We start from the raw sequence: 22,939 nt of genomic DNA, 5'->3' as shown, positions 1-22,939 counted from the left end.
ACAGTCTAAATTTGACATAATTTTGAAAATTAGGACGTAACAAGAGTCCATTAATTTTCTGTTGGACGAACCGTAGGACAAAATCTTCTAATGTCGGACGTAACAGCTTTTTAAAAGTAAAAAGAACCTTGTTAACAACTAACAAGTCCACATAAACTAAAATATAGTTCTCAGACTCTTCCTAGTCTCTTCTTAAGAGGTGCCCATTTTTAAATTCCCATTAGGATCAGTAAATTAATGAATTTTGTCCTATGTTTGTCCGACAGGGAATATAATCTGTCCTATGTTTGTCCTACAGTTTTTTATGGTTTTGTTTTATCCATTTATTTAATAATGAACCATTTTACCTCTTGCTGAGGAACACCAGCTGTAGATATTAGTATAAACAGCATAGTTTTGATTTTGTTTTTGACTTTCAATGATGCAAATGGAACAAATTCTCATCCAAAAATGTCCCCGTTTGTCCGACATATTTTAAGATTTTTCCAACTTACAAGTAAGAAAAATTTAACAAAATGATATACTTTAATTGAAGATCTTATGAACTGTCAGAGAAAAATTGATATATTTATTAACTAGGCCTTCATATAAAAGGAAAATATTCAATTTTTCAATGTCCTGTTACGTCCAACATAACCTCTGTCCAACATGCTATTTAGGTCTAATTTTATGTTTTCTGACTAAATAACTATCTTTTTACATGTAAAACCCTAAACTAGAATCATTCTCCTTTCAGAAAATCATGTTATTAAGATTGAAACAGCTACTTTTAAAATCATATATGTTGTCACACACTAACAACACTATACTGAATACTTAGCCATATACAAAGTATGAAGCATCCAGGTCTTCTACCTTCTAAAATATAAAGCTTTTAGGAAGTAAGCTAACGCCGCCGCCAGATCACTATCCCTATGTCGAGCTTTCTGCAACAAAAGTTGCAGGCTCGACAATAAAACTAATATGGTCATGGGAGGGAATTGATTAAATTCTGATATATCCACAGCACATATATATCAAGTCTTGCATGTTTCTAACACATCTCTTTGTAAATGGATGACTTTGTCAAAAAGTTTTCCATCCAATACTTTGAGAAGTTTGCTTTAAAACAACATATATATTTGGTACAATTTAAGTAGGAATCATTCTTACTGTACCTTTTTATCATACTTATAGGTTGTAACCTATACACTTTTTTATTAATTTTTATCTGTACTTACATTGGGTCTAAACTACAATCAAAAACTCCTATATTAACTCCAAATGCAGACATTTTTTGTTTGATGATATTCCAGCTAGTATCTGCTAAGTAGTTGACATGGCTTTGATCTGGTATGATATAAACCAACCAAATGCTATCCTTAGCATCCTCTACATGTTCATCAAACAGACTTCCGGTTGTGAAATTTGTAACAGCAACTGTCGAGATTTCCTCTTCCTTATTTGTCTTTGTGTCTTCAGCAATGGCACCTGAAATCATATTGAAATATATACATTTAAAAAAATTTTGAATACATTTTTGCATTTTCTATTTGCAAACAAAATTTGAGTTTGAAAACATGTATTGTATTTTTTCCGCTACAGTAGGCAGGTGTCAGAAGATCTGGACCATTTTATATTCTATGAATGTATAGTTTTAACTTTACATTAGAAATTATGTAATATTAATAGAAAATGTTATTGTAATGACATGATTGACAAATGCTCTTGTAGTTTGCAAGATCAGAAGCTTTCATATGTCAGCTGTCTAAGGGCATATAAACTATATATCTTCCAAAATAATAGGCAGCAGCTTTGCCATACATTTTTTCACTGTCATATACAAAATGTAGGCTTGTTATTGAAAATGTATTTGGCACAAACTGTGGTTAGGAATTATAACACATATTTTCAGTTGGACTGTATTTACATACTTTGTACATTAGTATGTGTCTCAATGATGGTATAGTCACTCTGGAAATCAATTAGATAAGACTGGACAAATTACATTTGTCATTGTAATGTAAGATCTTGAAAAATGTGTGTTTTGTTTACATGGTTTATGAGAATGAACCTTAAATTGTTTTGGTTTGTTTGAATTGTTTCATTTTGTCATGTCAGGACCATAACTAGCGGACTATACAGTTTTGTTTTGGTTAATTGTTGAAGGCCATACATGTATGCTGATGGATAGTACATGTAACTTACGCATGTACAATGTACATCATTGTCAATTGAACTTTGGTGAATAGTTGCCCATTGGCAATCACATGACCATCTCATTTTTATGAACATACTACTGTAGGATCATACAAAGATTTTTTTGTTTGCAGACTTCCAACTGTCATATTTAGGTTTGAATAGAATTAAATTGAAATCAATCTGAAGTTATCATGGTGACATCTCTTCAATATATCTTTTTTTGATACAGAAATCTGTCAACATTTAAGATTACATTTCATATCTTAAAATATCAAATTGTTATTTGTATAACCTGATGATTCAACTAATTCAGCAAGCTCTTGTTTCTCTATTGCTCCTTCATAACCGATCCCTCTTTGGTCTAGCAAGGCCTTCAGTTTCATGACAGACATGGTCATTGGATCAAGGAGTCGACGTGACAGATTACCCACTTCAATCCATGTTAAAGTTTCAAGTATACGTGTCAGCAGAAAAAGTATAACAATGTATACAAGAAACAATATTAGCTTGATGAACATTGTTATATATGGCGGGAACAAATGTCAAAATATTAAGTGACACGTCTACATTAAACTTCCCAGAAAATTTGATTACAAAGACAACAAAATCAAATGACAGTTTTTGTAGACAATTTAGGTTCAATACAATGCATCATTTAATGCAAAAGAAAGGTCTGGTAAATGGCAAATTCCCCCATTTTATCTGACGAAAGACTTTCGTCAACTTTACAAAGCTGCCATTCAACCGGAAGTAAACAAAGGTCAGTGAGAAACTAAAAACCAAAACGTTGACGGAGACAACAGAACTTCCAGTTTATTGTTTGTACTTTAGAAATGTTTGGCAGCTATTTTTTGAAAAATTTCATGTTTATTTGAGGTGAAGTAGTACATAGGTCTTTAAAGGGTAAGATGAACTCGCCATCTTGTTAGTATTAAATGATGAAACATTTATCCAAACCAAGAATTTGAATAGTCAAAATCAAAAAGACAAAATGCATGTTGTAAAAGCAAATTATTACATATGATCACCTATCATGCCTATAGTACACTGAAAACAAATATTGTTGTAAATAACATGACTCTAACATGGCAACCTTTACTATTGACACGTACATGACATATTGGGTCGTTTTTACTGTGTGCAAAATGTACAAATTAATCTGATCACAATACACCTTATCACTAATCCCGGCTGACCCGGCGTCTTGAACTTTTGACGCATAAAACAATCACTTTTCCATTGTGGCATTAGATATTTTTTCGGGAACCTGTGTGATATCTAGTAATTACGGACATATACATGTAGCTATATGAGGTGTATTGGATTGAGTTAGACAAGCGCTTGCTAAACAATATCCGATTTGGTTATTAAATCAATGTTTTTATAAATTTATAACCACCAATCACAGGATCTTGATCTCACTTATGACAAGTTTTAATCAGGAGTAGTCCAAACAAGGAAAGCAGTAAAAAATCCTAATGTGTGACTGAGACTTACAGAAAAATGACTTGTAAATGTGTAGTCATGGTAGTTGAAGGAAATATTTTTGGTAAGCTTGCTTGCTAGGTGAAATATGTAAGGATTATTAGTTAGGTATGACCCCTTTTTTAGGTGGATTAAACCTTTATATTTAAGTAGATAAACAATTGCAATCAAAAGGAAGGACAGTGCACACACATTAAGAAATTAGATTAGAAATTTATGTGTTTCCAATCTAAATTTAGAATATAGTGTTGATGATGGTAGTTAAACGACCTTGACTGGCTTTTCAGTCTGCAAAATATAGTGTATAGCATTTTGAGGAGGTGTTTGATTTGTCAATTTTTTTTTTAAACAATACAATAACATTTTTACAATTGCATGGTAAGAGGAACATCTTGAAGACTTCTTCTTTAAGTTTTCAGTAGTCCTTCATTATCTGAAGATTATTTACTGTTTTGCGCTGCGTGGCCTATATATATATTTACAAAAACACAAAAATAATTGAAAATGAGTGGAATGTTGGAGTGCGTAAAAAATAATTTTAAATTTGTGATTTGACCCCCTAAGTTTAATTTAACACCTTCTGCAGTACGTATACTCCCCCATTAAATTACACATCAAAATCAAATAATTATATCCTTTTTATATATGTATCAACATATATAAAATTGTCATGAAAAGTGTTTTTTTCTTCCATTTATTATAGAAACTATATGTTTTATCATATTTACAACTGTATTTTCTAAAAGACGCAATATTTGTGTTTGACTCATTTTTTCAGCTTTGCCACATAAATGGAGATAACTCAGATTATATGGGAGATAACTCAAATAAAGTGATTTTGATAATAGAAAGTGTGAATTTACCTATTTTTATATGTAACAAGAAAACAAGACCGGTGGCCCACTTTTTCTTTTCTTATCTGAAAGCATGTTAAAAGGCTATTTCCTCACATTTTATCTTATCTTAAAATTCTATGGTGTAGTTTTCTTTTATCAAACAAAATTGGATTTTCCATGCATAATCTGTAAAAAATTTGACAATTTTGTACAACCCGTATCATGAAAAAAAAAAAAAAATCTGGTGACCCATACTTTTTGTTATTAAAAAGTATGGGTCAGGATAAAACTACATTTTGACAAATTATTAAAAAACTTTATATATGGATTCCATCAGTTCACCTTGAATTGACTGAAATTGAATTGGCAAATCGAGCACACCTTTAACCTGAAAACATGTTTTAATAACTAACTTGTAAAATCGGTTTCACAATATTTATACAATGTATATTGCTCCTACTTTTGATTGGATCTGTGCCTATTCATTGTCTCCTCCCGAAAAAAGGTGGTACCTTAGCTTATAATGATTTCATGGTTCAGTTACATGTACATGTAGCTATAGCAAGCAAGATATATAGCTTAAGATATTACTGTTACCTACACACTCAAGTCATTTTTCTGTAAGAGGCAAATTTTTGGTGTACATGAAGTTTTTAAGAAGAATGATTAAAAGCTGCCATTACAGTGAATATTTTAGTCTCCTTACTCAGTATATTTACTCTGTACGGGGATACATATAAAAAAGAAGATGTGGTATCATTGCCAATGAGACAACTATCCACAAGAAACCAAAATGACACAGACATTAACAACTATAGGTCACCATACGGCCTTCAACAATGAGCAAAGCCTATACCGCATAGTCAGCTATAAAAGGCCCCGATATGACAAGGTAAAATCATTCAAACGAGAAAACTAACGGCCTTATTTGTATAAAAAAATGAACGAAAAACAAATATGTAACATATAAACAAACGACAACCACTGAATTTCAGGCTCCTGACTTGGGACAGGCACTTACATAAATATTCTGGTGGGGTTAAACATGTTAGCGGGATCCTAACCCTCTCCTAACCTGGGACAGTGGTATAACAGTACAACATAAGAAGGAACTATAAAAATCAGTTGAAAAAGGCTTAACTCATCAGATGGACATATAGGCTATTTGCTAAAGGAAATTGTAAATGCATGTACATTCATAATTTGAAATTTGACAATGTTTAATATATGTTTTATTTTAAATGTTTATTATTGCAGTGATGAAAGGTACTGGTGGCATCAAATATAAATATTAACAGACTCGATCTGGCATCCTTCTTTGGAAGTCGATATTTAAGTCCATTGGAGGAAATATTTATAGAAAACATAAACACAGATTTAAAGAAATTTATACAAAGTGGTACAAAGAAAAGGTAAGATAGAAACAATTTAAATATGCATTCTGAATACTACATTCATATCATTAATGTTGTAAATACATGTACTATGTTTATACATTGTATCACCAATAGTTTTAATGACTATAGAACTATATTTCCCTTATTCTTTTCTGTTGTTGTAAACCTTTCCAAAATGGACTTCAGAGTTCAGACTAATTCTGTACCTAATATTAAGAGAACTCAGTTAGTTTTTTACAAACGAAAGGGAACTAATGCCTGGTGAACCCTGAAGTGGATACCTGGGAGAATATGATACATGTGATACCCAAAAATTGTAGTGAGCCTTTGTTCAAAGGAGTAGGGGCATTAAGGCCTGGTTTTGGCCCAAGAAAATAAAATGTTTGATAACTTTTTCAAATCGGAACATAATCTTAAGAAATGCATAGGGTCAAGAAATATAAAGAAAACATTAAGATTCTTATGTGATGACGTCACAATTACGTCATAATATATACTGTTTTCACAAAAACGATGAAAATTCAGAATTTATGCAGTTTTCTATCTTTATTTCTGTTGTGGAAACATCGTGCGCAGCCAAGAAACAACAAAATAATTTAACTGAAGCTTTATCATTACTATTGACAAAATCTCACCAAATATAAAGTTGTTTCTTGGGTGCGCACATACTTTTCCAATCAAAAATATACTTAACAATTTGATGAAAAACAACGAAAATCACAAAATTTTACAAAATATGCAAATTAAGGCATGATTTGTTGCCATGGTAACTTGTTTAATGTCCAAAATTATTTTGTTTTTCTGAATACCTTCTACCTGAGATACTTTTCAGTAATTTTAAAATATGTATGAAAACTTTTAAATTTGCAGTAATTTTTGGGCCAAATAAGGGCCTTATTGCCCCTACTCCTTTGTAATTGACAACATACTATATATATCGCTATACCAGGTACACTTGAACATGATATAGTTTATATACACTTTGCTATACCAGGTACACTTGTATATTATATAATTTATTATACGACAACATACTATATATGGCTATACAAGGTACACTTGTACATTATATAGTTTATTATACACTCCATTCTCTCTTCTTTCAGTGCTGCTTTAATTTAATCAAAGTACAGTAAAAAAAAAGGGTTTGACTCATCATATTAGATTTGAATGGGCATTAAATATAAAATTAAGGAAATCTGGTCCAATCAGGCAACTATCCACCAGTCTGAGAGACTTAATGATGTGGATGAAAAGCAACAGTAAGAAGACCCCCTACTGTAGTAAGCTATCAGCAGCCATGCCAATTGACATGAAGTTATGTAACACTTTAACAGAGAAAACCAAGGCTCTGCCATTAAGTCATATTGAAGGTTATATTCTGTGCTATGTTTGGCTTACAAAATTCTGACCATGCTCTCTTAACTGTAGTCAAATTTTTTTATTAGGTCCACACCTTAAAAATATTGTAGACAAAACCTAAGATAGTCAATTAAATATGATGTAAGAAAACAGATAAAATTGTATCCAGTACCATGATCTATCATGGAATTTTACACCAACAAAAATGAATCGCTATATATAATGTACAAAATTTACGTAATTTTTTCTAGACTGATCATTTAAGGTTAGGTCTGTTCCAGAACTAAACACATTGGAGGCAATTTTTTAAAACCTGACCAACCACATATAAAAAAAATCTTTTTACTTAAACACTTGAAAATTCTTATTAAAATGCAATCACCATAATTTTTTTATTAATTTAAGTGCCTCCCATCCTGTACCAAATAAGTTTTTTTTTTTTTTGGGGTGGGGGGGGGGGCAATCGAGGATAATCAATTTTTATGTCCCCATTGAAATGCATTGATCCTCACTGAAGTGGGTTTGTGGGTAAAGGAAAATCAGATTTTAAATGTATTTTACAATTTGCAAATTCTATGTAGGCTTGTACACAGACATTGGCAAAACCACAAAATCAAAATATCCAAAACAAGGCAAGTTTTCCTTGATCTTGGAAAATCTATACCAAAAGAATCCAAAGAACATGATTAGTCATTTCAAAATTTGAAACTCTTTGAAAAAAAGGGAAAACTAAATTAGTGAAGCAGTACAAGGACAGGTCTAATTAATGAGATTTTTAATTTCCCTATGAACCTATTGGTGGTATGTAAACTAATCAAGTATAGTTTTATTTTCAGTGTGTTGATCTTTCCACCATTTAACAGTTTCCACAGATTTCTAGCCCATAAATGCACAGAGGAATATAAAGAATTGAAAAGTTTTTCCATTGGACAAGGAATACTCAGGAGACTTGTTATTTGTGACCATACAGATTTTATCCGGTAAAGAATTCTTTGTCATGTTTATTACATGTACATGGAGACCATGTAGAAGTAATGAAAACTATATATATTTATTTTTAGATTTCATAAAAGTACTATAATTTACATATAATGTGAGTAAGGCCGTGTTCACATTGACCTAAACTCGGTGTAGTGTAAGTGTAACTCACACGTAAACTAAACAAAATTACGTTCCCATTGATAAAATACAATGTGTACATGTAGTGTAAAACATGTTTTGTCTACATGCAGTCGATACTCGATGTAGGCCTTGTGTAGATTAAGTGTACACAAAACTAGGCATTTAAAACATTAGTTTCACCGTGTATATTTAAAAAAGAAACATTTTTTGAATAAAATTGATATTTATAACAATTATTAATAAAGATCTTTACAGAAATATTTGTCTAAACTTGATATATTTATTTGTTTTTTTTTAAACTTAACGTAGCTTTATTAAGCCCTTATCAAGACTCAAAGCAGCATCATTGCCGAACACACAATTCATTTGAAAATTAAGGTCTATCCGAATCGACTTGACTTGCACAAAAATGTTTGCCACTGGTCTTAACTCAAACAACCATTCACTCATAAATGCATTACTTAAAAAGTGTGAGGTAAATGTATTGTTTGTCTAGTACATGTATCTCGGATCCGTTAAATTACCCTTAAAACTAAAAAAAAAACCATTACCCCTCCCTTTACCAAATACTCCTTGGAGAAGAAATATACCATTTGAAATAAACAAAAAAGATAGGAACATAGTGATCCCTAATATAATCATTCCTTCGTCTCCTTCCATCTCTGTACCGATGTAATGCATAATTGGCTTTATGAGAATTAAAAAATACATATTCTTCGCCTGTAAGCACGCTGCTGCAGCCTACGTTTTCTTATGCTTAATCGAGACATCTTTATTATTTTTAAACTACTGCAAATCATCAAAATGGCTTTCATAAAGAAGCAACCACTTAACTTAAAAAAAGGGGGGGGGGGGGGGGGGGTATTTTGTTAATTTATCTTAGCCAGAAATTTTTCCACGCAAACGTTTTATTCCGTTTTTTTTTGGATGCTGCATGGTAATCAATTTTTTTTCAACATTTAACACTATTTGAAAATTAAGGTCTATCCGAATCGACTTGACTTGCACAAAAATGTTTGCCACTGGTCTTAACTCAAACAACCATTCACTCATAAATGCATTACTTAAAAAGTGTGAGGTAAATGTATTGTTTGTCTAGTACATGTATCTCGGATCCGTTAAATTACCCTTAAAACTAAAAAAAAAACCATTACCCCTCCCTTTACCAAATACTCCTTGGAGAAGAAATATACCATTTGAAATAAACAAAAAAGATAGGAACATAGTGATCCCTAATATAATCATTCCTTCGTCTCCTTCCATCTCTGTACCGATGTAATGCATAATTGGCTTTATGAGAATTAAAAAATACATATTCTTCGCCTGTAAGCACGCTGCTGCAGCCTACGTTTTCTTATGCTTAATCGAGACAACTTTATTATTTTTAAACTACTGCAAATCATCAAAATGGCTTTCATAAAGAAGCAACCACTTAACTTAAAAAAAAAGGGGGGGGGGGGTATTTTGTTAATTTATCTTAGCCAGAAATTTTTCCACGCAAACGTTTTATTCCGTTTTTTTTTGGATGCTGCATGGTAATCAATTTTTTTTCAACATTTAACACTATAATGTATGGGGAAACTCTTGATTTAGAATATATTTGTATCATCTGTAGGACCTTTTTTTATCCAATTGGGGTTCGGAATATTTCCATCGATACCCCCACCCCCATTTGAAGTCAAATGGTCGTTCCCTTACTGCTAGAAAAGTTGTCCGAAAACTTTGCATTCGGTTCTACGTAATGAACATTTAAATGACATAGAGTTTACAAGTGTGAACAAATCTTATGTACAGGTAATTAAACAAGGTGTATAGATGTGAACAAATTTAATGTGAAACCAATGTCCAGTACGTTAAACTAATTGTAAACAAGTTTACTGTACATGGCGTTTGGTGTGAACACGGCCTTAGTACACATGCTTGAATGCAGCTTGTTGCTTGCTTGACATCTGGTTGCAAATTACACCTGTTTATGTTTCAATTAGATTTACAACATCAGAATTTGAACAAAGCTTGCATTCAAAATGGACATTGGTGATCTATAGATGTTTAAACTTCTGTGTCATTTAGTCACTGGCAGAGAGTTGTCTCATTGGCAATTATACCACATCTTGTTAGTTTTATATTGTAAATTTTATCACTCATGCTCAGTATCAAGATATGTTTAAATTAAAAAGAATAAAGCAGTGCCTTGTTCTGAATATTTGATTTCTATGAAGAGTATCAATGAACTTGGTGCTATTGTTGTCATAATCAGAAGATATTTGAGGATAAGATCAAGGTTACAAACTTATTCAAATGTGCAAAGTTGTATAAGTGTATAACTTTTGACTGCTGTATAATTTTAAGTGCCTTAAAGACAATATGGTTTCTTTAATACTTATATACTTGGATGAATACAAGTGGCAGGGGACTCATTTTATGTGCTTTGCCCTCTGAAGTTCTGAACCTCATGTTTATCTGTTTACAAAATTACAACACAGAAACATACATGTACTTAACTGTTTGATAATAGATATATTTTACATGAAAATATAACATGAAATATTTAGAAAGAAATACATTTAGACAGTCATGACAGTAGCACATTAAGATGATGATTGTATTACTATTTTTCAGTGAATCATCAAACTCAGGTATCTGTATGTCTAACCCCAAACCCTCAGTGGGTAGGGGTAGGGCAAGGGGAAGAGTAAAGGATGGAGATAGTCCAGGAATATCACCAGTAGGTGTAAGACAGTCAGGGATGCCAGATTCTGAACATCATAACAGCAAACCAGAACCTCAAAGGTAATAAACACATGATTAATGGTACATGTTTAAGATATTTAAAAACTACTATTCCCTGACAATGAGACGCTCATGGGTAGTCAATGTAGACACCCCTTAGTATTATACTTTTATTTAGTAAAATGTATTAGTTAAATTCTCTGTCTTATAACATTTAATTGCATAATAGCTCAGTATAGAGAGGTAATATATATGATGCTTTATCTGTACTACTGTTGAACTGATCTAGCAGGTAAGAATCTACCAGTATTTAGAACTACTTTCGTTTGATTGTTCTCCTTGATGGAGTCAAAAAGCTAGGCATAGGTATGCTGTTTCCGGCAGTGGTAAATCAATGATATTAGGTATGCAGTTGTATAGGAATTCGATTGGCACACCTCATTTCAATGAAGATTATTTGGCCATGCCCCCTCAGTCATGGTCTATTGACTTGCAACTTTTGTTTATTCAACATACAATAGTTTATGATAAGGTCAGTTTATAGTGATACACAAGTGGTAGGCCAATGTTAATTGGTATTCAGTTGTATAAGCATTAGCACATCTCATTTCCATGGCGAATATTTGGCCCTGCCCCTCATTCATAATCTATTGACTTCAAATTTTTCCCTTAGTCTACATGTATTAGTTTGTGATTAGATCAGATGAAATGCTAATGTTAAGTCAATGATATTTGGTATGCTAATTTATTGGCATTTGCAAGTATCGTTTGTATAGAGATTATATAGCCACACCCCTTAATCATGGTTCATTGACCGAATTTCACATAGTTTACAAGTAAATGTTTATGTTTGTGTTAAGGGAACAACTTATGATAAGTAAATGGCATTTGGTTTGCAGTTGTATTGGCATTGGCATATCTTATTTCCATGGAGTTTGTGTAGCCATGTACCCTCAGTCATGGTTCATTGACTTTGAATATTTGCATAACTTACATATATTTATGGTTGCAGGTCCAAAGGTAGGGGGAAAAAGCCAGAAGTTCAACTTTATGTTCCAAGGGGAAGGAGATCTCAAGAAAGTAGTTGTGGCAATTCTCAATCAGAAGAAAGTCAAAGTCTTCAGAGCAATTCTACTGAATGTGACCAATATACAATATCTGAGCTCAAAAATCCACAGGGTGGTGCTACAGAGTCACATGAAAAGACTGATGATATTGAGAAAAACTTGACTAGTTCAGATATGAAGCCTGTACAAACTAAACCAAGAAAAAGTAAAACAGCTCAAGTTTACATGCCTCCAGGCAGGAGGAGGGAACAAGAAACGGGTCAGTCATTGAGTGAGAGTTCAGAGAGAGGCTCTGATGGGTATCAATGGGATGCTGACAATGCAGATACACATAATATAGACACTGAAGTGGATACATGTTGCATGAATGAGAAGGAACCTGTTCAAGATGTCTCGTCATTCAAAAATGAGGACACAAAATTATGTAAAACTACTGAACATTTGAACCCTGATATTTCTCTCCGACCAGAAACAAATGATGCTGTACATATATGTGAGAATATAGTTCAATCAGAACATGGTACGGGAGATGTTAGTACAAAAGTTCATGATAAATTAGATACTGTGTCATCAGATTTATTAAGGGAACAAACATTAGATGGAGAACAATCAAATATAAACAATCGGACAAATAAACCAGATTCTATAGAAAATAATGAACATTCCAACAATCATGACAATTCAGGGAAAATTGAAAATAATGACATTTCTAATGATCTCATGACCTCTAACGATGGTGCACCAAAACAACATGAACAAAGTGACAATGTGATATCGGGTGACACTGATTTATCTTCAGAAAACAACAGAAGAGAAGAGTGTATTTCAATATCACATGATTCAGGTGCTAGAACATTAGAGTCTCAATCCATCCAATCGGGTGATGTAACAGGGTCACATGATAAAACAGTACTGGATGCATGTTCAAAGAAAGATTCATCAAACCAGCTGGGAAGAGACAAGGATGAAAAAAGTTTGCAAACTGATTTCAATGTTAAAAGTAATCAGTCAAAATCTGAAGTGCCTGATTCTTGGGAAAATGAAGATTCGGATTCAGGTTCACATGAAGAATCAACATGTTCAGCACCTAAAGCAAAAAAGACAACAAATGTTGAAAGTAAGACCTCAGAAAGACCTGTAAAAGATGAAAAGAGCAGCACTAACATAGAAAAACGAGTAAAGAATTCTTCCAAAGTCATTGTCCGTAATGATAAACTAGCAGCATTTGGATGGGATTTGTACACTGACGAGACAAATGAATCAACTGCAGAAAGAGAAAGGGCAGAAAGTGAAGAAAAGGATGATTATAAGAAGAAGTCAGGAAAAAAGAAAACTGGAAAAGGAAAAAATAAATTGAAAAAGAAACTAGACAGTCCTGCTGAGTCAGTGGAGATAGATCAACAAGAAGCAGGTGCTAAATTACACTATATATATTAAATTTCTCTTGCTCGTAATTTGTTTTAGTAAATGCTTGTGACCCTGAATGATTTGCCCATACATGTCTGTTTTTCTTCCCTATGTACACGATGTATGAAACTGGAGTAGGGAACAATTACAGTTTAAATTTTAGATTTCAAAGAGTCGGTTGTTTGTAAAGATCATTTTTATAAAAATTATAAATAGGTAACGTGAGGGTACCCAAATTGCACCTATTTTGACAGTTTTTTAATCTTTGATTATTTATGCTTCAGACAAAAGTTTTCATTATGTGTTTATCATTATTTACTATATGGTTTCACCAATTTGATTTTGAATCCATATGGAATCATAGAAAAATTGGTCTGAACTGACCTCCAAACCATCAATGATTCTGTAATGAGGAGTACCCAAATTGCATCCATGCTTAAATTCGCATCGTCAAAAGTTGAATAACAGAGCTTTTGTTTAATTTTTTCAAATATTTTGAACAATTGGATATAAGACCATGCTTAATCTGCATTTTTAAAGAAATGGATACTTGTAACATATTGTATTCGCTAATTTTAAAAAGATGACGTTTTGATGATGTCACATGGCGACTTTTCGGTACACTCTGCTTTCTCAGTAAACACTTCATCTGTTGATAAATACTGTGAACATTTTGTGTATATCTAAATATTTTTACCTATTTTGAAAGATGTGCATAGTTTCAAATCATAAAAATACAAATTGTTTAGTCTCTAGGAAATCTTGTAAGATTTCCACTGCTATTTTTGCTAAATATGTGCAATTTGGGTACTCTGTATAATTTGGGTACCGTGACATTATATAGTATGGGATGTTTATAAAACAATTTATATAAGAATTTAAACAATTGGTTGAAATGGGAAATGTTTTCTTAAATTCAATGATTAAAGTTAAGAAAAGGAAACGCTCATATGGCTTAAAAGTAATGAAGAGATAACTGTATAGAATTCCAATGATTTATACAAACATTTAGACCAGAGTCGAAAGACATTTTGCACATTATGATAAATTGATAGAATATAACTTTTGATTATGGTTAAATCTGTCTTTTCAGAATCAGTTGTTCCAGAGAAAAAGCCTGTTCAGTCTGATGAGGATGCATCATGGGATACAATGTTTGATGATGATGGGGATAGTCTTGATCCTAATACTTTAGAAGAGGTAGGGATCTTCCTCACAATGTTCAAATTTGAAGTTCATATGCAAAGGTTTTAGAACATATATATCCATGATACATATTCTTAATCTTATGGAATGGGTTATGATAAAAAAAAAATATATACAAATTTCACATTTTCTTAATAAGGAAAGAATAAACAGTGAAAAAGATGTGATGTCATATAAAGAAAAGAAATATGAAATTATTTTAGGGAAAACATTTTATATACATGATATAGGGACAATCAAAAATCATAAATTGAAGATGGCATAAAAAAAAACATATAAAAAAAGATAAAAAAATTCACAAAAAAACAAAACAGAAAATCAGATAAGATTCAGCAACAAAAATCCCCCAAAACAGTGATATTTTGGAAGGGTAGGCTTTTCTGTTTATATTGTTGAACCTACTGTGTTTAATGACAAATAAAAATGTATTGAACAAAAAAAAAATCAAATTGGTTCGCAAAGAAATGTCCTCTAAACATCACAATTATATTATTTCTAAACTAACTCCGTGATCCAGGAACAACCAATTTTAAGCACCTAGTAATCAGCTCATAATTTGATGATAAGGTTGGTTGATATTTTAGATATAAGACAGTTAGCGATGCCAAGTCTTGTTTTTTCCCAACAGCTGGTACCCTCTTTTCAGAGATCAGTCTGGAAGAAAGGTAACTCTCCATCAAGTAATTTATATTTAAGTAAATATGTGAACATATACAGCATACAACATGTTTGACAATAAAGGATCACTGTTTGTTTATCAGATCTTTCACCTGTACATATTTCAATAGACCTATTGGTTATTTTCAGTTAAGTGGTAATGTTGGTAAAGTGAAAGTAAAGAAGCCTGTCATAAACTACCTCAATTACCAGCCAAAGGAACCAGAACTAGATTATGAAGGTAAAACCAATGTTAATATTAGTCTTTACTATTGGAATAGTTTTGAATTATCATCCTTTGAGAGAAAAAATGAGAAACTTGTAATATAACAACTTCTATTTTAATATTTCTCATATTTAAAAAATGATCAAAACTATGTGAATTAGCTGCATTATCTCATTCAGTGAAAGAACACCAAGTTTATTTGTTTGCTTACTAGATGGACAATAAATTAGGATCATCATTGTGTTTGAAAGAGAAGCAATAGTTTTTTTACTACCAGTCTAATCATTGGATGGATAACAATATTATGACTGAAAAACCTGTTTAACCAGTATCTGTATATTAACAAAGAAGGCTTACTTTAAAAACAGGCAAACTTTAGTTTTAAATACATAGTACACACTTAAGCAGTTCACTTTAGAAATTGGAGATAGTATCTCTCTTTGTTGAATCTTGTTTGTATATTCCTTGTCACAATAACTTTAGGTCTGATATTTTTAAATGATTAGTAATTAGTTTTCTGAAGACTTTTCTCATATGAAATGATTAAAAAGCATTGAACTGATTTATATAAAAAAGAAGATGTGGTATGATTGCCAATGAGACAACTATCCACAAAAGACCAAAATGACACAGACATTAACAACTATAGGTCACTGTACGGCCTTCAACAATGAGTTAAGCCCATATCACATAGTCAGCTATAATAGGCCCTGATAAAACAATGTAAAACAATTCAAACGAGAAAAGAAACGGCCTTATTTATGTAAAAAAATGAACGAAAAAAAAATATGTAACACATAAACAAAATACAACCACTGAATTACAAGCTCCTGATAGTTAGTTTGTAATTACAAAATAGGTATTTTCAATAATGTTTAACGTTCATTTTTTTTTACAAATTATCAATTGTTTGTTGACCTCCATTTTAGTACAGTTTATATCTATGCATTTTCTGATAACATTTTAGGTATGAATCATGTTATAGAAATATTTGACTTCTCATCTGAAATGAAAACAGAAGATCTCCTCTCAGCTTTTAGCATGTTCAAGTAAGTTGGGCTCTCAAAGGAATAAATCTTCTGTGTCTGATCCTGCTTCTTTTTTTTTTTTTTTTATAGATGTTTGATATGTTTATATAGAATTGAATATAATACTGTTAAACATATATTTTTTGATACTGTGAAGACTGTCAAAAACTTAACTGTTTTCTTTATTCTAGTTTGACTGACAATGAAATGATATAATAAATGCAAGCAATCCTTTAGTGTTGTGTAATCTGTAACTTGAATCCAATGAATTATTTTTAAATTACTTTCATAGCTGGAAATGTATAAATGGAATTATTTTACCTATTCATGAAAAGTAGTTTATTCATCTGTCTGGTGGTTTTTTTCAGATCAAAAGGATTTGATATTAAATGGGTAGATGATACACATGCTTTAGGAGTGTTTTCAAGTGTTATAGCAGGTAAACAAACACTATTTCAATTGAATATTGATGCTTTTCATAATTGACCAATATGAGATAATACTGCAGTTATATTTCTTTTCATGACCAAATATAGGAATAAAGTTTAAAATAGATTTCCAGTATACGTTAATCAGACAACAACTTAAACTTGAAGACATCTAGAGGTCAATATTTTGTTAAACAGGACATAAGGGAGACAATTTGGCCATATATTTTTGTGTAAAAAAATTGGATTGAGCAGGCATTATTTTGCATAATAGATTGTGCAAACTTAAGGGACATATAAATGGCCTTTGGCAGTTATCTTCTCTTTGGTTGGGTTGTGTCTCTTTAACAGTTCTCCCATTTCCATTCTCTGTTTTATATGTACCGTAGTCATTGCATGTTTAACATTTCAAATGTTTGAAAATATATCTTAAGCTAAAGAAAGTAAATATGTTTGTTATAGATTTGTTTTCTGATTTACAGCAAATGAAGCATTACAGTTTACCCATCCTTTACTAAAAGTGGGACCATTGTCTCTAGCCTCCAAAGAGTCTAAGATAAAAGCAAAGAAAGCTGTTGGTATGTATTACATGAAACCACATTTTGTGCCAAGGGATTTAACTTAAAGCTAAGACAGCTGTTGGATATTAGATTTGCTGCAATGCTATAAAAATAAATTCCACCACTGCATCAAGTTAAAACGATATTAATCCACTCCAGACATTTAAAAATTTTCAAATTTAAAACGTGAGGCTAGCCAAGCGTTTTTAAAATTTAAAATTTAATTGTTGAGAGTGGATAAATATGACGCCTCTGGGTGCGGGAATTTCTCGCTACATTGCAGACCTGTTGGTGACCCTCTGCTGTTGTTTTTTATTTTGTCGGGTTGTTGTCTCTTTGACACATTCCCCATTTCCATTCTCAATTTTATTTTGCCTGAGATTTGGTGGACTGGTGGAATCTGTGTCTCTAATGTTTTTTTAGAAGGTATGCAGACAATCATAACCCTTCTTTTCAAATGATATGCAAAAGGATGTATTTTTTTTATGTGACGTCAGCAAGCATGGTCACCTTTTTTCATGACATCACAATGGGAATTCCAAGAGCAAGAAAATTAGATGTTATAATTGAATTTTAATCAATGGTAAACTGAGATCAAACGAACCACACGTTGATTAAATAAAATTAATCAACAGGTCAGGAAAAGTATAAATTGAGTAGGAATTAGAAAAATATAGATTCCTACACTGCAATTATGACGTCAAAATGTTTTGTTTTCTTCCGAATTTTCCTATTGTGACGTCATGAAAAAAGGCGACCATGCCTGATGACGTCGCATATAAAGAACACAAGTTTCTGAAAATCTTTGAAAAAGAAGGATAAAAGTCATCAGAGAAACAGATTCAGACACTATAACTAGTGTATTACGATATTTCTCCACTCTCGTCAGTTAAAATTTTATTATTTAAAGAACACTAGTGAGGAGAAATATTTTTCTTGCACCTGTCAGGAAATGTGAAAATAGCACAAAAATTAGAGAATTATATTACACATATAATTTACTTGGTTTTGCTACTAAGTAAATTATAATATATATTATGGCACTTGTGCAATTAAAGCTTCAAAATAGTGATGGCATCAGTGACAAATAAATGTTTTGAAACAGTTTTTCAATTGTTACCATACAATAAATGGGAGAATGCGTGCATATTGGTGAATTTAATACATCATAGAATATATATTTCACTTGTAAGCTGTTGCAATATAAATATCTACCTGAGACAAAATTGAGATTGTATTCATCATTAGAAATTGTTAATAAAAGTAGACTTTAAAAGTTATATCACAAAGATATTTTCCATCTGTAAATATTTGTTACAGACAGTACATTTATCTTAATATGGAGTCATATATATTATTTCTCTGTTGAAACCCTATAATCAGATATGTAATACCTGTGTTTCCTTGTTTGTTCTAAATGAAAACACATCTTTTACAGAATTTTTACAACCGTACAAGGAAAGACCAGAGACAACAGCTGTAGTAGCTAGGAGAATGTTAACTGGAGCACTGGGACTAAAGACAAAAGTCTCTAAAGAACAGAGAGAAAAGGAGACTGAGGAAAAAAGAAAATTAAAGCAAGCTAAAGGTATGAAGTCTACACCAGATTGATGATGAAAGAAGAAGCTATAGCAATGCCAAAAGATACACTGACACTTAGTCTTAACACACCTATACAAAAAGATTAATTTAACTGATTTCTAAAAATCACATGTTAACAAATATTATAGGATCCACAACATAGGTTCTTCTTTGTCATCATTGATGGCATCATTACCAGCTTTGTTTGTCAATATTTTTACTTATATTTTTCCATTGTCAGAGTTCGTGAAAACTTTTTTTGACCCGTCGGTCATGGGACCGACAAAGCAAGATTATTTGTCAGTCCTGCAAAATTTTAGCCAGACCTAAAAACTCTGTCAATTTTATCCTGAAATAAAAATAATAACATATTTTATTGAAAAATAACTTTATTAAAATTTATTAGTTTTATTTTTCATAGCCATTGACAAATTAACAATGAAGGACCAATTCTGTTCTTTTGATTGTTCTTATTTAAAGTAATCTTCACTATCTATTTCATCCTCTGAAACACTTTCTCAGTATTTGTTATTTCCATCGAAGGGTTCAATCGCCGATTGTTTGCCAGGGATGGCTACATGAACAAATTTAACAAAGTTTCAGTTTGTTTATAATAGGAAACCAGTAGCGGAAATTAGCAGCAGGTACATCTGATGACCGATGTAAACATGTATTGGAATTAGTTGCGGTACAACTAAATACCGATAAAAAAGGCACTGCAGCAGCCGTTTTTACATCGGTCAACGGGACCGGCACTAGCTTTCAGAACACTGGTCTGAGCCTCATTTTGACCGACAGGGACCGACCATTTTCGAGAACTCTGCATTGTCATTGCACAGATTGCTTATGACGTTTTTTTTTCACTAAATCCATTGGATGGGAACTGATTGATTCTTTAGTTTCGGAGAACATGATTTATTAGTTGAAAATTACTTTGTATAATGTACTAGGTTTAAGTAAAACATAATTTGTTTTATTTTACAGATAAGAAGAAGAAAGAACGTAAACAGAAAGATGATATATGGGAAGGAAATGTTACCTCAGAATAAAACATTTGACCTTATTGACCTTTAATGAATTTATATTTTTTTATCTGTTTAATGGACCAACTTATGTCAATCAATGGACATTTTAGAAGTCAGAGAATGTGTTTAATCCTTTCCAGGTGTAAGTCCTTCTGTAAATAATGGACTTTGAATCCTTTCCAGGTGTAAGTCCTTCTGTAAATAGTGGACTTTGAATCCTTTCCAGGTGTAAGTCCTTCTGTAAATAATGGACTTTGAATCCTTTCCAGGTGTAAGTCCTTCTGTAAATAATGGACTTGGAAGCAATGAGAAAAAAATGTTACACAGAGATTTTACATACGTTTGAAAGAGACAGGATTAAAAGAGCAAGGAATTGTAAATATTTGATACTGTGTTGTTGATAGTATTTGTGAATATGATTTTTTCTTCTTCAAAGAACAAGAAAACAAATAATGAATGTTTCTTTGTATGGTTAGGTTTGTGATTGAAATTCTGGACATGGTATGTAATAAAATTGTGTACATTGACTTTTTATAGTTATTGAAGTTGAATTTTGATAAGTTTATGGGACATGTTATTTAATTCATGAATTGATACAAGTTATCCATAGAGAGAAAATATGTAGTATTGATAGAAATTTACTGTTATAAAACTTTAAAGCATTTTAAATTATTTTACTGTGATCAAATTGTAAAATATTTTTTCCATGCTTATTCATGTATAATTTATGGATATTTAATATTTGTTTAGCTAGTATGAGAGTCAGCATGGAGTATTTTTTTTTATTTCAATTCATAATTATTTATAAATGTCTTTATTGTTTTAAACAACATAAAATGATTTTGTTTATACATTAATATTCTAATTATATATGTAGATAGAAAAGCTTTGATATATCATAGTGTGCATTCAAATAACTTTAAATTTAATTTAATTGGTTTAATGAAATTCACAAAACTCTGTAATTTCAAATTCTTGTTTTTTACTCTGCTGCACTTTCCTAGCTTTGTTTGTATATATCATAAAAAGTTTTCATAGCATTTTCAGCAATTACAAAATAGTAGATGGTCTAAAGGGATGTGTGTGCATAGCTATTTTATGATGTTTTTAACACAAAACTATGTCTTGCTATTCTACACAAGGCTTATATTTTGTAGAAATAGAGGTTACATAAAACCAATATGTTTTTGTTTTGGTCTGTTGATCTTTGTTTTTACTTGATTTTTTCTGATTAATAGCACATTGTTGAGAGTATTCTTAACATTGAAAAATCAAATTAAAATAGAGATCATTCTCTTATATTAACTAAAACTACTACTTCGAAATGATTGATAAGACCACATTTAAATAATCATTTTAGCATTGAATGAGCCACTATATAGGTTATTTAACAAGTCTAAACATTATGTACATATAATGATTAACTAAATAATGAAATGTTTTATATTGAGTTCATATTCTTTTAACAAAATGTGAAAATTTGTAGACTTTGTTTTTTGAATTAGTAGCATGTTTCTCACTTCATTTATAGAACCACATCAGTTAATTTCTAACATGAACAGTGATTTTAATGTTAACAATTTCATGACATCATGACTATCATGTTATATGTATTAAAACCTCTGGTTAATTGGAAAACTGTAATTTTTTTTAAAACAATGTGTTTTTTTTATTCATAAAGTACATACATTTTCTTGCAAAGATTTGAATTCCTGATAAATCATAATAGACATTCCAGAACAGTGAAATATAGAAACTTTATTACTTAAAAAAAATACATACTTTGGCAAATTTTTATTTCTATATTAAAGTGTTCAAGTGTTCAATTTTAAGAACCTTCTTCAATTGGTCTACACTCAAAAAAATAATGCAAATAATAACTATTTATTATCAACAACCTTGATATAACAATATTAAACAGAACTTTCAATACTTTTAAATTATCAAACAGTGCCAAAGTCATAAACCCACTACTAACAGTGTATTGGATTGAGCCCCACCTCCCTACTAACCTAATATTGAATATACAAGGTCTCCACACGGACGCTTTTAACCAATCATATTCCTAGAAATGTATAGGAGGTAAGATAAAATAGGTTTCAGTAGCACATTTCAACAAAAATGCAAGAAAAAAATTATAATCAAGTCTTGAATCAATTGTATAATTTAAAACCATTTTAATTATTAAGTTTTTGTGGTAGAACATTGGTCAGCAAAACACCACAAAGAAACAAGTACTATGTACACATTATATTTTATACCCTCATTCTGAAGGCGAGTTTAACCACTCTTTTTACAGTAAGTTGGTCTGTTCATGGCATTAGTTTGTCCACACTCAGCAACTTTAAGTCATAGCTTCTTGACATATGACTCCAAGCTTCATATGCTTATGCCATATACTGTGTGTTTTCATAAATTTGAATTGCTGACCAACTGCATATTTACTGAGGCATCATTAGGAGCAAAAGGTCACATTATATCTTATTTATCAAAGTTTTGTGAGATAGCCACTTTCTATGTATACCATTGTCAATATTTAATAATGTATTTTATAATCAATGCCAAAAAAGTGCTTGTACAATTGTTTTTATTTGTTTTAATGTAGTTATGTCAAAATAATAAACTTAAACAGATGCTATCA

The 22,939-nt window shown here is 31.3% G+C and overlaps 2 protein-coding genes across 5 annotated transcripts in view; one reads left to right on the top strand and one right to left on the bottom strand.

Moving 5' to 3' along the window:
- The window catches only part of LOC139519313 (E3 ubiquitin-protein ligase RNF103-like), an 11,872-nt gene extending 8,917 nt beyond the window's left edge, over positions 1-2,955 (bottom strand). Inside the window, exons 1-2 of the mRNA XM_071311300.1 lie at positions 2,474-2,955; positions 1,221-1,470 (exon numbers count right to left, since the gene is read on the bottom strand). Coding sequence (XP_071167401.1) covers positions 1,221-1,470; positions 2,474-2,699 — 476 coding nt within the window. The 5' untranslated portion in view covers positions 2,700-2,955. The remainder of the gene's footprint in view (positions 1-1,220; positions 1,471-2,473) is intronic.
- LOC139519312 (coiled-coil domain-containing protein R3HCC1L-like) lies at positions 2,948-22,939 on the top strand. 4 transcript variants are annotated; one of them, XR_011663563.1, is made up of 13 exons: positions 2,956-3,057; positions 5,760-5,914; positions 8,098-8,241; positions 11,003-11,173; positions 12,126-13,591; positions 14,681-14,787; positions 15,601-15,691; positions 16,644-16,725; positions 17,073-17,143; positions 17,615-17,710; positions 19,131-19,280; positions 20,258-20,438; positions 20,568-22,939. XR_011663563.1 is itself a non-coding variant. In XM_071311298.1 (12 exons), exons 4-12 carry the CDS (start codon positions 11,028-11,030, stop codon positions 20,320-20,322), a joined length of 2,274 nt encoding a protein of 757 aa, XP_071167399.1. In that variant the 5' UTR covers positions 2,948-3,105; positions 5,760-5,914; positions 8,098-8,241; positions 11,003-11,027; the 3' UTR covers positions 20,323-22,939. The 4 variants fall into 4 exon arrangements, 3 of the variants coding, with proteins under 3 accessions (XP_071167399.1, XP_071167398.1, XP_071167397.1); XM_071311298.1 differs by having other exon boundaries at positions 2,948-3,105; positions 20,258-22,939; XM_071311297.1 differs by having other exon boundaries at positions 20,258-22,939.

This window comes from Mytilus edulis, chromosome 4 (assembly GCF_963676685.1).
Source record: "Mytilus edulis chromosome 4, xbMytEdul2.2, whole genome shotgun sequence".
Taxonomy (NCBI): Eukaryota; Metazoa; Mollusca; class Bivalvia; order Mytilida; family Mytilidae; genus Mytilus; species Mytilus edulis.
Note: the sequence above shows the minus strand (reverse complement) of the source record. Positions and strands in the feature narration are given on the sequence as shown.

What these genes read in the sequence shown, in the direction of transcription:
- LOC139519312 (XM_071311296.1), top strand. Translation starts at nt 10,977, where the DNA reads ATGATGATTGTATTACTATTTTTCAGTGAATCATCAAACTCAGGTATC. An exon ending in GATAGATCAACAAGAAGCAG is followed by an intron (nt 13,592 to 14,680) that starts GTGCTAAATTAC and finishes CTGTCTTTTCAG; the next exon opens with AATCAGTTGTTCCAGAGAAA. An exon ending in GTTTTCAAGTGTTATAGCAG is followed by an intron (nt 17,144 to 17,614) that starts GTAAACAAACAC and finishes TCTGATTTACAG; the next exon opens with CAAATGAAGCATTACAGTTT.